This window comes from Vipera ursinii, assembly GCF_947247035.1.
Source record: "Vipera ursinii genome assembly, chromosome: Z".
NCBI classification, from domain to species: domain Eukaryota; kingdom Metazoa; phylum Chordata; class Lepidosauria; order Squamata; family Viperidae; genus Vipera; species Vipera ursinii.
Genome location: NC_139517.1, coordinates 7,755,005 through 7,770,126, shown reverse-complemented (window position 1 = coordinate 7,770,126; position 15,122 = coordinate 7,755,005). Strand labels below are relative to the sequence as shown.

General features: G+C 43.9%; 1 protein-coding gene across 1 annotated transcript in view; it reads left to right on the top strand.

Annotated features, from left to right (window-relative positions):
- Positions 1–15,122, top strand: part of PLOD3 (procollagen-lysine,2-oxoglutarate 5-dioxygenase 3) — a 50,255-nt gene that overhangs the window by 23,117 nt on the left and 12,016 nt on the right. The window contains exons 4-12 of the mRNA XM_083377670.1: positions 587–750; positions 2,507–2,619; positions 4,378–4,441; positions 5,909–6,006; positions 7,118–7,219; positions 7,486–7,617; positions 8,929–9,050; positions 11,975–12,079; positions 12,200–12,325. Of these exons, the coding sequence (XP_083233796.1) occupies positions 587–750; positions 2,507–2,619; positions 4,378–4,441; positions 5,909–6,006; positions 7,118–7,219; positions 7,486–7,617; positions 8,929–9,050; positions 11,975–12,079; positions 12,200–12,325 (1,026 nt within the window). The remainder of the gene's footprint in view (positions 1–586; positions 751–2,506; positions 2,620–4,377; positions 4,442–5,908; positions 6,007–7,117; positions 7,220–7,485; positions 7,618–8,928; positions 9,051–11,974; positions 12,080–12,199; positions 12,326–15,122) is intronic.

Here is a 15,122-nt window from a genome sequence, read left to right as displayed (position 1 = left end):
TTTATGACTCGTGGACTTCAACTCCCAGAATTCCCGAGCCAGCATGGCTCAGCTTGGAAACCTCTCCCTTTTCCCTCAGCATGGCTGGCTCAGGAATTCTGGGAGTTGAAGTTCACGAGTCATAAAAGAGCCAAGGTTGCCTACCCCTGGGTTAGATCCATTCTCGGTGCTTCTCAAGGTTGGACTTGAATATTTTGTTTTGTTCATGGAAGTTTAAAAACAACTAAAAACGAAACTTTCATTTGCAACACATTAAATATTCCCTTGCCAGTCCTGATCTCTAAGAGGGAGGCTTTTCTTGAAGGTTACAGCTTATTATGGCAAATTATTAGTGATACATTTGAAAAAGCGCATTTAAAACACCAGAAAAAAACTACATTGGTCAGCCAGTGCAACAGTATACTAAAACCACACTGCAAGGATTACAAAATCCATCCTGTGTGGATCTCAAGCTACAGCCTGCAAATTGAACCTGGCCCAGGTTGGGTTCTCCATCTGCCTATTCCATCCATCCGTACAGTTTATAGAGAGGAAAACCATTGTTTCAAGGACTAACTTAGAACTCGCCTTCTCCTTTCCATCGCAGCTATGATGTCATCCTGGCTGGAAGTCCGATTGAACTTCTTTGGAAGTTCCTGCAGTTTAAGAGCAATCTGGTCTTCTCAGCAGAAATTTTCTGCTGGCCGGAGTGGTCCCTGGCTGAAAAATATCCCCCGGTCACTTTTGGAAAGCGGTTCTTAAACTCTGGAGGTAACAGACTCGGGATGGCATGGGGTGACGGTGGAATCAGGGTATCTCCCAACTCCTTAGAAGAAGACCCTGTTTTGCGCCAGTACGGATGTGGTGGGATTTCAATTCTGGGACCGAAGGACACGTTTTGAAACAGTACAAGTGGCCCCCAACTGGGAATTCTGGGAGTTGAAGTTCACCCATCTTAAAATGGCCAAGGTTAAGAAACACTGGATTAAAACTTTGATACTTTGCTGCCCGTTTCTCTCTGCCAACCAAACACAGGAGACCCTGTACAGGTAGTCCTCTGTACAGGTAGTCTGAGGACCCAGATTGTTGGGGGCAATTAAGCTGACTTTGTAATAATGCTGCTTGGGGTGTGTGTGAAAGCCCTAATAAGCTGGCATATACATAGAATGAAGGCTACTGCTAAACTTGTAAGCCACCCTGAGTCTTCGGAGAAGGGCGGGATATAAATGGAATTAAAATAATAATAATAAAAAAAAACTTACAACAACAATTGAGCCAACATTTCGGTTGCTAAGCGAGACGGTGGTTAAGTTGCCCCATTTTGCAACCTTTCTCACCACAGGTTGTTAAGTGAATCACTCCAGATGTTATATTAGTACCACATTTGTTAAGTGAATCTGGGTTCCTCATAGACTTTTTTTTTTGTCAGAATGTTGAAAAAGGGGATCACATCACCCTGGGACACTGCAACCGGCGTAAATACATGCCAGTTGCCAAGCATCCAAATTTTGATCATGTCACTGCAGGCATGCTGCAACAGTCATTAGTGGGGAAAGCAGTCAAAAGTCGCTTTTTTCAGTGCCGTTGTAACTTCGAACAGTTACTAAGTGAAGTCAAGGACTATCTATATTGACTTTAGCAAGAACTTGGGGAAAGTGGATGGGATGAACATCAGTTGGACATAGCTGTGGAAGTCCAGGAGATGATGGAAACTATAATTTGATTCTTGCAACTCCTTGCAGCTTGTCCTCATTTAGCCACAGCCTCTTTTAGCAACCATTCAGTTACGAGGGCGATGAATCTTGCCACCTCACATTTGTAAGTTTTGCAGTCTGTAAAACAAAGGAAAGCTGAAATCAGATTATAACGACAGTTGCTGTTTCACATAACAACTACTTTGTTTAAGGACTGAAGTGCCAATCCCAATTGCAGTTGCAAAATGAGGACTATCTGTAAATCAAAATCAAAGAAAACATTTGTGTGTGAAGCAGCTTCTTAGAAGACCTGGGAGGTTCGTTCTGCTTCTCTTACAATTCCTGCCATCGTTTTTCAAACTGAGGCCAGCCGTTCACCCTTTAGATACTGGCAAGATTGTATAGGCAGCCATACGGTCTAGAAACGTGTATTTACTTTTCTTTTTTTAAGCAGAGCATACCAAAGTGTTCATCTGCAGTGTCAGATTATGGGTTGGTGTAGCATGGATAGAAAATACAGAATCCCCTGGAGAATTCCTTAGCTCTGATTTCCTTTGGTGTGTATCAAAAAAGGCAATTTTCATGTCTTGGCTTGTCATGGACAGGGTAATCACCATTTTGTTAGATCACAAGTAATTCTAGATCAAGTGAAATGGCACCTGATGATTTAGAGAGCTGGCAGTTTTGTGAGCTAAATTCCAATTCTTCTCCAAAGTGTAGTATTTTATAAGTGCTTATTTTAAGATTTTTTAAAAAAATGTTTAAAGGTTTCTAGTCCTTAACACTACCCTGCTAATCAGGGCCTAAAAGCACATTGCATTTCTGATTTCCAGGATTCATTGGCTACGCTCCAGTGGTCAACCGGATTGTCCAGCTGTGGAAGTACAAGGATGATGATGATGACCAGCTGTTTTACACACGCATTTACTTGGATCCTGCCTTGCGTGTGAGTCCTGGGAGAAACTCACTTGTGTGGTTTTTGTAGCCATTTCTCACAGTTACAGTCTGCCTCTGTTAAAAATATTTGGGCTTCACTCCCCACTCACTAAAATGGCTTATGAAACTTTGGCATTGTCACTCCAACAGTGCTGTTCACACAGAGGGCTTTACTGCATCTATGTAGGGACTGGAGCTTGCTTAAAACTGTCCCAGCCTTGCTTAAAATTAAGCCAAGCCTGGGCAGTTTCCAGTATATTGAGTAGAAGAGAAACAGTGACTGGGGAAAAGGGCCGCTCTAGGATGGAACTCATTGCTAAGGCAATACAGATCGCCCTGCCCACATTTTGGTCAACTGCAGGGGCTGAGCCATGTTTACTGTTACCTTCCCTGGCCAATAGGGAAGAAGGTAGTGATGTCATGAAGTCTTGCCAGTAATCTGGTGTATGGGGATTCGTGGGATATCCAATTCCTGCTAGAGGGGTCGGGAAGGGAACTCTATTATGACCAGTTGCTTAGCAACGATTTGAAATTACGATGGAGCTCCCCGGGTACTTATGACCCAGTTCCAAAGTTTCAGTGGCTTCCCCCCCCCCCACACACACACATGTACACACTCACATGACCAGATTTCAGGCAGCTTAATGGTTGTTTGCAAGGTCCTATGGCCACATAGAATAGAATTCTTTGTTGTCATTGGACACACAAGGAATTTGTCTCTGGTGCATAAGTGTACCGGAGTATCAGTGTACATACAAGGAGTAAGTGTTCAATCATGATCATAGTCATTGTAAAAATTCATTCATCATAAATCATAAGATACAACACTTAGTGATAGTCATAGCACACTAAATAAGCAATCAACATAAATCATGCTAGGATACTAAATAAAACAATGTAAATCGTAAGATACAAGCAGCAAAGTAATAGTCATAAGGAGATAAGAAGATAGGTAATGGGAAAGATGAGAAGAATAATGGTAATACAGGCTTACTAGATAGTTTGACAGTCTTGTGGGAATTAGTTGTTTAGCAGAGTGATGGCATGGGGGAAAAAACTGTCCTTGAGTCCAGTTGTTCTGGCATGCAATACCCTATAGCATGACCATATTTTAACATGACCATATTTTAATGTTTTTGGCAAAAACTGGCATTTACTTCTTGCTTTTTTAGCAAAACTTGTCCATAACAAACAATTCATTCGCTTGACAACCACCACAAAAAAGGTCATAAAAATCAGGTTGGTCACATAGGTGACCTGCTTTATAACCATCATGATTTATGGACATAATGGGCAGACTCCATTATGGTTGTAAGTTGAGGACTTCCTGTACTCCCCCAAAATGGTACTTTTGACCCAATTAATGTGAGGAAGTTTACTTGGAGTAGGGCTACATGTTTGTGGGAGCAGGACCAACCTCCAAAAAAACTGAAATGCATGTCATTTAATGCAATATACAATTAGTAGAATCTAAAATATGATGCGAAAGTCAAGTTACATAGTGACAAATGGGCTGAGTTGCTAAACTGACTTTCAGGTTTTCCCACCCCACTTTTGAAGAATCAGCTCTAGCCAGGAAGAATTTTACAAAGTACCAGCAACTAAGTCTGGATCTACAACTCACCACATTGTTGAGCTACAGTTCAGTGTCCCTCCCAATGGCCTGATTTGTAACTTGACCATGGAGGGTTTTGTAGAAGGATGAGAAGAATAATGCGTGGTGTAAGGAAAAGACTCTGATCTTAGTTCCTCACTGTTGTGTTTGTAGGAAAAATACGGGATCACCTTGGATCACACGTCCAAAATCTTCCAGAACCTAAATGGGGCCATTGGTAAGTGAGCGGTGCTCTCAATGAGGAGAATCAGCAAAAATATGTCTAGCAGGGGAGAAAAGGTGTGAAGGAGCAGGATGGGAGCAGACGGGAAATTTTGTAACCTGGAGATCTCAAAATACAAGACTTGTCGCCTTGACAAACGTCAGTGCAGTTGAAGGAGACCAGGGATGTCCGGCAATTTAGTCAAAACAGTTATTCTAATGGCTTGACGCTTGACGCTATTGTCAACCTTGTGTACAGTATGTGCCTACGACATCGCAATGCACATACCAAAAGGTGGAGTTTAGTGTTGGTGCGATTTGTGGCTTGTTTTATCATTTACACACAGATATATACCACAGACATCTCTGGTTAAGGCTGTTACGATTTAATGGGCTTGAAGAACGTCCACTACAGATGACCAGTAGTCTCCTTGGATGTATCTCTTTTGAATTCAGAAAGCCAGAACTGGTGTATGAGAGCACTCCGGCTCTCTTTGTGTCTCTGAACCTTCTAGATTAGAAGAAATTAACATAATGGCGCCATTTCTATCATCATTGTCAGCGTCATTTTATTGAATTGCAATCTACGTTTTTCCCCACCTATGTATTTATTAAGCAAATTTATATAGCCACCGAACTCACACATGGTGACTCTGGGCAGCTTAACAACATTAAAATGATACAATCCAAAACCCCTAATGCACACACTGACAGACACAAACATAATCAAACTAGCCACTTGTTCGACTCCATATCAACCTGGGTTCTCTATTAAACAAATTTACATAGTTGCCCAACCCACACAGAGTGAGCAGCTAGGTAATACATAGCTGTATTACATGTAGTTGTGTGTGTGTGTGTGTGTGTGTGTGTGTGTGTGTGTGTGTGTGTGTGTGTGTAAGCTGTCATATATGTATTTATACTCCTGCCTCCTATTTTCCCCATACTGTGTTTTCCAGAAAATAAGGCCCAACCGGAAAATAAGCCCTAGCTTGATTTTTTTCAGGATGCTGGTAATATAAGCCCCACCCCCCAAATAAGCCCCAGTTAAGATCGTCAGCCAGACAGATGCATTTAGTACCATATTTCCCCAAATATAAGCCCTGACCAGAAAATATGCCCTAATACAGGGGTGTCAAATTGCAGGTCCATGGGCCGGACGCGTCATCCCAAAACCGTGCCCACCCCATTGCCGGCAATGGAGCAAAAGCTCCGATACATTGCACGACGTCACGTGACGTCGCGCATTTGACATGTCTGCCCTAATACATCTTTTGGAGCAAAAGTTAATATAAGATCCAGTCTTATTTCCGGGGAAACACAGGTATCAACAACCCTGCAAGGTAGGTTGGACAGAAAAGGGAGTGACCGGCCCAAAGTAAGGAGGACCAGAACTCACACACAATCTCCTGGTTTCTAGGCCAGCAACTTAACCACTACACCAAACTGGCTCATTCTATACTTTTTCTTCCTGGTTTCACAGAGGAGGTTGTGCTGAAATTTGAGCAGACCCGCGTCCGAGCCCGAAATGTTGCATATGATACCCTTCCTGTGGTTATCCATGGCAACGGACCCACCAAGGTAACTTTTTCCCTTTTACAATTTTAAATTTGCACAGTCTTTACCCAGAGTGTGACTCCATTCCAAGATCCTGTGAAGCAGGTTGCGCCATAGCTAAATGGCTGTCCGTACTTGCCTGCTTACGTAGCTGGTATTGAGTTTCCACTGTTCAGGGAGTAGGTAGAAAAACAAGGCTTCTCTTTCCTCTGATAGCCAGTGCTCTCCAAACCATCTCAAGTTCACTTTCTTCCTTGTTCACTTGTTAAAGAGTCTCAAAGCCGAATCCAATTTTGGAAGGTATTTCTCGACTTAACAACAGTTCATTGAGTGATGGTTTGAAATTGGGGAGTCCCACATGTCCTAAATACAATTTTTGGATGAATGCTCCAACATTGGAAGTTTTTAAGAAGAGACTGGACAGCCATTTGCCTGAAATGGTATAGGGTTTCCTGCCTGAGCAGGGGGTTGGACTAGATGACCTCCAAGATCCCTTCCAACTTACTACTACTACTACTATTATTATTATTATCTAAAACCTATAGCTATAATTTTCCATTTTTTAAGAGCTTTCTGGGAAATTCCAGTTCTTTAATCCATGTGTGAAATATCTCAGAAAGGTCCATACTTGTAGTAAATCTACAAAGAGGTCTGCCTTGGTGCTGAATTCTCTCTTCCCTGGTTTTCTGCTGCTAAGCAAAATACAGGTAACCCTCGACGTGCAACAACAGTTCATTTGGTGACCGTTTGAAGTTGCAAGAGCATTGAAAAAAGTGACTTCTGACCATTTTACGATCCTTACAGCATCCCCATGGTCACGTGATCGAAACTCAGACGCTTGGCAACTGGTTCACATTTATGACTGTTGCAGTGTCCTGGGGTCATGTCATGATCCCATTTTGCGACCTTTCGACAAGCAACGTCAGTGGGGAAGCCAGATTCACTTTTAATAGCCATGTTACTAATTTAACAGCCGCAGTGATTCACTTAATAACTGTGGCAAGAAAGATAACAAATGTGTCACTTAGCAACAAAAACTTTGAGGTGAATTGTGTTCGTAAGTCAAGGACTACCTGTATCGATGCAACTCACCTTCATTCCATCTTTCACAGACTTTTTCCTTCTCTCCATGCAGTTACAGCTGAATTATTTGGGGAATTACATCCCAAATGCCTGGACATATGAGGGAGGCTGCGAAGTATGCGATGATGACCTCCTGGATCTGTCAGACGTGCCAGTGAGTCTCTGGGTATCCTACTAGAGGTGAAAGTAGGGGAGGAATATAACCCAGATGGACTTTAGTAAGTATCTAAGCCAGGGATGTCCAATCTTGGAACTTGAAGACTTATGGACCTCAGCTCCCAGAGTTCCTTAGTCAACCATGTTGGCTGGGGAATTCTGTGAGTTGAAGTCCACAAGTCTTAAAGCTGCCAAGGTTAGACACCCCTGGTCTGAGCTGAGAGCTTTGAGACATAAATCTCTTTTCCTGTCTTCCTTTGCTAGGAAGAGTCATATCCACGTGTTCTGCTGGGTGTCTTTATTGAAAAGCCAATACCGTTCTTGCCTCAGTTTCTTCAGCGTCTTCTGACTTTGGATTACCCTTATTCTCACCTCAGCCTCTTCATTCACAACCATGTGAGTTGAGCCAATAAACAGTCACCCTTGACTTTAGACTGCAACTCCCATCAGCCCATGGGCCTGCCAGCTGGGAATAAGGAGAGTGGTCTTCCCGCACATCTAGAGGGCCACCATGTTATGGGGAACTTCTGGGATTACTCAACTTCCTCCTTGTGACTTCCTTTATTTCAGTAATTTCCTTGATACTGGTTGCTTTTCAGCTTATGTGTCACTGAAATGAGATCCACAGCTGGATATGGTGTCTATTGCAGAGGTTGTAACTCTGGATTCCCGGGGGGGGGGGTGATGAATAGGGAACAGATGTTAGCTTCCCCCTCTTCCAGTTCTACAGTTGAAATCTGCGGAGATCTCAAAAAAATGTTAAAAATGCACTACAACCAAGCTTAGCATACTCCAGTTGAACTTATAATTAAGTACAGAAGCGTATTTCCAAAAGGGACAGAAAAAAATATATATCCTGAGCAAATTGAGACTAAATCTGCAACAATCTAAAATACAAAACAATTCAAATCAGTGCTATGATATTTCAAGTAGTAAAATATTTCTAGCTTGTAGAAAGGTCCTGACTGGCTGGAATGTAATGTGGTTAAACAGAAAGAGAATTGAGGGCGGACTTTTAGGTTGAAGAGTTATCCTACTATTTCCACTGCCTTCCTGTCAACCTTGTGAGGTAGTCGTGATAAGAAGCACACTCTGGAGTACTCGCTCTGTTTTAGTGTATGGTTACATTAGTGGAAAGTACATCTCCCTCACATTTACAGTCTTAAGAATAGCAATAGCACTTAGACTAATATACCGCTTCACAATGCTTTACAGCCCTCTCTTAAGTTGTTTGCAGAGTTAGCATATTTGCCCCCAATAATCTGGGTCCTCATTTTACTGTCCTTGGAAGGATGTCAACCTTGAGTCAACCTTGAGCTGGTGAGAATCGAACTGTTGGCAGCCGGCAGTCAGGAGAAGTAGCCTGCAATACTGTATTCTAACCACTGTGCCATCACGGCTCTTCTAAACAAGTGAGGGAACCATTGCTGTGTCCTTGTTTCTTGTGCAGGCTCAACTGTCTCTTGTCTGACCCTTGTGTAGTCTAGTTTCTCAACTTCGGCAACCTGAAGGTATGTGGACTTCATCTCCCAGAATTCTGGGAGCTGAAGTCCACACATCTTCAAGTTGCTGAGGTTGCGAATCATTATTCTTTCTGTCTCCTAAGGTCATTCACAGATGTCGTTCCACCTCCTTACTCGAACCCTGAGATTCCTCTCTATCTTGGCCGCTCAAGGACACTAATAAACCTGTCTGACATTTTGGCAGGAGGTGTACCACGAGCCCCACATCCAAGCTGAATGGGAACAACTTCGCAAGGCTTTTCACCTCATCAAACTAATTGGGCCGGAGGAGGATCTGAGCGAGGGTGAAGCCCGAGATATGGCAATGTAAGTAAATGCAGGGTAAGAAATGACAGATTCAGCTATCTCAATTGGTAGAAAAGCATGTGGTGTGTGTGTGTGTGTGTGTGTGTGTGTGTGTGTGTGTGAGAGAGAGAGAGAGAGAGAGAGAGAGAGAGAGAGAGAGAGAGAGAGAGAGAGAAACGAGGTACCTGCCAAATGTTTTAAGCATCATGTCCCCTCCCCACTGCAAGACCAGGCAGAAATTTAATTGGCAAAGCTTCAATTGTTGCTACTAAACGCTAACTTTTTCAAGTATGTCGTTTTAACTATTGCCAGATTTCAGGCGAGACATAGTCATGAATTATCATTGCTGATGTTTTGTCCCAAGTCCAGAAATACAACAGAAGTTCCCAGATTTAACACATGTTAGAACAGAATAACAGCTGGAAGGGAACTTGGAGGTCTTCTAGTCCAACCCCCTGCTCAGGCAGGAAACTCTATACCCTTTCAGACAAATGGTTGTCCAGTCTCTTCTTAAAAACTTCCCTGTCTTGGAGCATTTACAACTTCTGAAGACAAGTTGTTCCATTGATTAATTGTTCTGTTAATTTCTCCTTAATTCTAGGTTGCTTCTCTTCTTCTATCCATTGGTTCTTGTCCTGCCCTCAGCTGCTTTGGAGAATAGCTTGACTCCCTCTTCTTTGTGGCACTCCCCTGATATTGGATATCATGTCACCCCAGTCCTTCTCTTCATTAAATTAGACATACCCAACTCCAGCAACCGTTCTTTATATATTTTAGCCTCCGGTCCCCTGATCATCTTTGTTGCTCTTCTCTGTACTCTTTCTAGAGTCTTGACATCTTTTTTACATCGTGGTGACCAAAACTGGATGCAGTATTCCAGGTGTGGCCTTACCAAGGCATTGTAAAGTGGTATTAACACTTCATGTGATCTTGATTCTGTCCCTCTGTTAATGCAGCCTAGCACTGTGTTGGCTTTTTTGGGCAGCTGCAGCACACAGCTGGCTCCTATTTAAGTGATTGTCCACTAGGACTCCAAGATCCCTCTCACAGTTACTACTATTGAGTGAGGTACCACCTATGTTGATAAGTGGCTGTATTCTTGATACAATAAAAACCACATAAGTGGGGAACATATGCCTGAACCCAAGGATAAAAAATCAAATCCGAGATACTTGTCTACTCCAGGATTTAAATAGAATAGAATAGAATAGAATAGAAGAGAAGAGAAGAGAAGAGAAGAGAAGAGAAGAGAAGAGAAGAGAAGAGAAGAGAAGAGAAGAGAGCAGAGCTGGAAGGGACCTTGGAGGTCTTCTAGTTCAACTTCCTGTTCAAGCAGGAGAACCTACACCATCTCAGACAGGTGAACGTCTAGTCTCTTCTTAAAATCTCCAGTGATGGAGCACCCATGATTTCTGGAGGCAAGCTGTTCCACTGGTTGATGGTCCTCACTGTCAGAAAGTTTCTCCTTAATTCCAGGTTGCTTCTCTCTTTGATCAGTTTCCAGCCTTTGTTTCTTGTCCTTCCATCTGGTGCTTTGGTGAACAACCTGGTACCCTCTGCCTTGTGGCAGCTCCTCACTATAAGCCATTGTATTCCCATGCTTGAGAACTGCTCCATATTTACATAACGGTTCTTTCTAGCCTGAGAACTGTTGGTTTCTGCCTAGCTAGGTATAGCTCTTAATCCTCTCTCCATGTACCTAGAGTCTTTTGAAAGGCAAAAGAGCTTTTGGGGATGGCAAGGACAGAAGAGCAGTGCATTTTCAAGTGCTAAAGTAAGCCAAGCCAAAAACTGAAGATCCTTCCATGTGTTCAGTCTCTTCCTCAATGCTTTGACTGATTTCATCTGCCTTTGTAGCCCAAGAGGAACTTGGAAAAGGAACGAGAAATTACTTTGCTTCCTGGGGAGAAACACAAGCCTCCAGATACCACTTAACCTACTTCATCAATGAGCTGGGTCAGTTGAGGTTGCAGATAATAACTACAACTAGTCCCTGACTTACAACGATTTGTTTACTGACTGCTCAAAGTTACTAGAAAAAGTGACATGACCGTTTTTTACACTTAAGACCATTGCAGCATCCCCATGGTCATGTGATCAAAATTCAGATGCTAGGCAACTAGTTTATATTTATAATTGTTGCCTCACGTGATCACCTTTGGTAAACTTCTGACAAGCAAAGACATTGGGAAAGCCTGTGGTGGGATTCAGCCGGTTCGCACCAGTTTGGGAGAACCGGTAGTTAAATGTTGTTGAGTTCGGAGAACCGGCTGAACCCACGTTGCTTCTGGAAGTCCGTTCTAGGACTTGGGTGCCTGGAGGAGGCCTTCCAGGACTAGAACAGCCCACAGGAACTGCATGTATGTCACTTCCGGAAGTCCGTTCCAGGCCACGGCAGCCTGGAGGCTTCCTAGGCCTAGAACGGTCCACTGGAAGTGCGTGGATGTCACTTCTGGAAGTCCGTTCTAGGCCTCGGAGGGCCAGGCCTGCATCCATTCAGAGAACTGGTTGTTCAGGTATTTGAATCCCACTACTGGAGAATGCCAGCTTCACTTAACGACCGTGTCACTAATTTAACAACTGCAGGGATTCCCTTAACAAGTGTGGTAAGGAAGGCCGTAACATAGAGCAAAACTCATTTAACAAATGTCTCCTTTAGCAAGAGAAATTTTGGGCTCCATTGTGGTCGTAAGTCGAGGACTACCTGTACAGGGTCTGCTGTATTTGGTTGGCAGAGAGAAATGGGCAGCAAAGCATCAAAGTTTTAATCCAGTGTTTCTTAACCTTGGACACTTTAAGATGGGTGAACGTCAACTCCCAGAATTCCCTAGCTAGCCTGGCTATCTGAGGAATTCTGGGAGTTGAAGTCCACCCATGTTAAAGCTGCCAAATTTGAGAAATACAGTTCTAATCCATCCTCTTTTTTTTTTTTTTTTGCATTCCAGGGATCTGTGCCGACAGGATTCCACCTGTGACTATTATTTCAGCCTCGATGCTGATGTGGTGGTGACAAATCCCGAAATCCTGCAGATACTTGTGCAGGAGAACAAGTAAGCAGTAGTTCCACAGCCACCCAAGTGCTCAGCTCAGGTGCGGGCCATATTGACTTCTCCTTTCGCCCACTGGCTTTTACTCTCCTGACTTCTGTATTACTCCTCTGCACCATCCAGGAACGTGATTGCTCCCATGATGTCTCGGTATGCCAAGCTTTGGTCCAACTTTTGGGGTGCCCTTAGCCCCGATGAATATTACGCCCGCTCAGAGGACTATGTGGAATTGGTGCAAGGCAAGAGAATGTAAGTGGGAACTTTAAGCGTATGGATGGTTGGGTGGAAGGTGGCTTTTGCAGAGCTGAAGACTTCTACAAGTCAACCAGATGTGTCAAGTCTTCCCATGGAGACCAGAGAGGAAAGATGACAAGATGACTGAATTCTGCTTTATTGTAAGGCTAATTATTAGAAACTCACAAGTCTGAAAGTCCAAATCTCCCACTATCTCACTTTATTGTACGTCTAGTTAGCAAAATCTTATAGATCTGATAATACAAATCTCCCACTGTCTCCTTTACATACCAAGAAACTAGGGAGGGTCTCTTCTGAGCCGCTTGCTCTACCCGCTATCTAGGTGAGGGCTATGCTGTCTCTTATCTAACCATTCCTTGGACAAATGGAATCTCTATGAAGATTCTCAATTATCCTAAGGTGCTTGTTCAAGAAGCAACTGGACTTTCTTGTTTTTATTTGAACACTTTTCAGTTCTCACCCAAGAAGCGTTTTCAGCTCTGACTGGATGGTGGGGAATGGAAAGATTTATACTCCTTGCAGACAGCTGGTTATTTGCATTCTTTGAGAGGGCCGGTGGGGCCACCTGGAGGTTTATCTGTGTCCTCAGGGTCACAATTTTAAACAGCCCTCTCGCAGTTGAGGGGGAGGGATACGACACCATATATCTCCAGTCTACAACACAGTCCTTCCAACAGTTCCAAGAAGGCTCCAAGCCCATTTGTATTAATCAGGTGACCGTGACAACACAGATAAAGCTCCAGGTGGCCTCAATGACCCTCTAAAAGAATGCAAATCACCAGCTGTCTGCAAGGAGTATAAATCCTTCCATTCCCCACCATCAAGTCAGGGCTGAAGAAGCTTCTTGGACGAGAAGTGAAATGTCTTCAAAGGAAAACAAGAAAGTCCAGTTGCCTTGTGAAAAAGCATCTTTGGCACAGTCCTTAGGCATTCTCTTTGCTCCATCTCCCAAGGTCTTTTCCACATGCCATTACAAGATGCTAAGCTAAAGCAGAATTCTGGAGTTTGAGAAGAATGATTTTATGGCTAGGGAACACATGTGATTTTTGCACTTAGAGCAGACATGTCAAACACAAGGTCCGGGCGCCAGATCCGGCCCGCAAAGTGGTTTCATGCGGCCTGCGAAGCCATCCTAGAAACAGTGAGGGAATGGCCCCCACTGCCTTGGCCCTGGCCCAGAGACCCTCCTTCTGCCAGAGACCCTCAGATCTGTCCCACTCCTGCCCAGGCCCCCATAGGCACCCTTGATGCGAATGATGTAGAGCTGGCCACGCCCACCCAGTAGGCCACACCCACCCTGGCCACACCCACCCAGTCCCTTGAGGGCAACCGCAATGCTGATGCGGCCCTCAATGAAATTGAGTTTGACACCCCTGACTTAGAGTGTTGGATGAGGTCTGGGTAGACACAGTTCAAATCATACTGCTGGCTATGTGTGTGAAACAAGGTAGACTAGGCTAAACTGGGTTTGAATCATTAGTACGCTTCACATTTAGGGCTTCCAGCCGTCGAGGGCAGCAACATGGGACCCTAGCTTTTTAAAGATGAACAAAAAACCTCTGGAACAGAGATCGGCAATTAATTTTCCTAAGGGGGCACATAAAAAACAGTTGTGCGGGGCTGAACCAGTAGAGTTGTGAAGATGTGTAGGCACACATGCTTGCATATAAGTAAATTGGGGGGGAAAATAGCAGTTACCTTTGAAACAAAAGCAATGCAGTTTTAGTGCATGCATGGTGTACATTTATTTACATTTGATGATATGAGCTGTGATGGCTCAGTAGTTAGAATGCAATATTGCAGGCTGATTCTGCCTACTGCTAGCAGTTCGAACCTGGTCAGCTCAAGGTTGAGTCAGCCTTCCATCCTTCCGAGGTTAGTAAAATGAGGACCCAGATTGTTGGGGGCAATATACTGACTCTGTAAACCGCTTAGAGAGGGCTGTAAGGCACAGTGAAGCAGCATATAAGTCTAAGTGCTATTGCTATCTAATTTCCAATTGACCTCCTACGGGGAGGAAAAGGACAGCCAAACAGCTGGATGTGTCCTGGGGGCCGTAAAATGCCCAGGGTCTGCTCTGGGATGTTGTGATAACCTCAAAAGGGCTGTGGTTGAAAAAGTCTTTTTTTTTTTGTAGAATTGAATTTTGAGAATTTAAGAGAGAAGTAGGCTTGAAGTAGGGATGCAGTGGCTTAGGACACTGAAGTAGGGATGCAGTGGGTTAGGACACTGAGCTTGTCGACCAGATGGTCAGCAGTTTGGCGGGTCGAATCCCGAGTGCCGTGTCATAACAGAGTGAGCGCCTGTTACTCGTCCCAGCTTCTGCCAACCTAGCAGTTCGAAAGCATGTAAAAATGCAAGTAGAAAAATAGGGACCACTACGGTGGGAAGGTAACAGCGTTCCGTGCGCCTTTGGTGTCTAGTCATGCCGTCCACATGACCACGGAGACGTCCTCGGACAAGCGCTGGCTCTTCAGCTTTGAAATGGAGATGAGCACCGGCCCCTAGAGTCGGAAACGACTAGCACGCACGTGCGGGGGAACCTTTACCTTTACCTTAGGCTTGAAGTAATAGTCACAGGTGGAATCCTGTCGGCAGAGATCGCTGGGATAAAAAAAAGATTAGATTAGAACAGTGTTTCTGAAATTTGGTAGCTTTAAGACAGGTGGACTTCAACTCCCAGAATTCTGGGAGTTTGAAGTTCACCCATCTTAAAGTGACCAAGGTTAAGAATCACTGGATTAAAACATTGCTGCTTTGCTGCCCATTTCTCTCTTTCCATTAGGAGAGG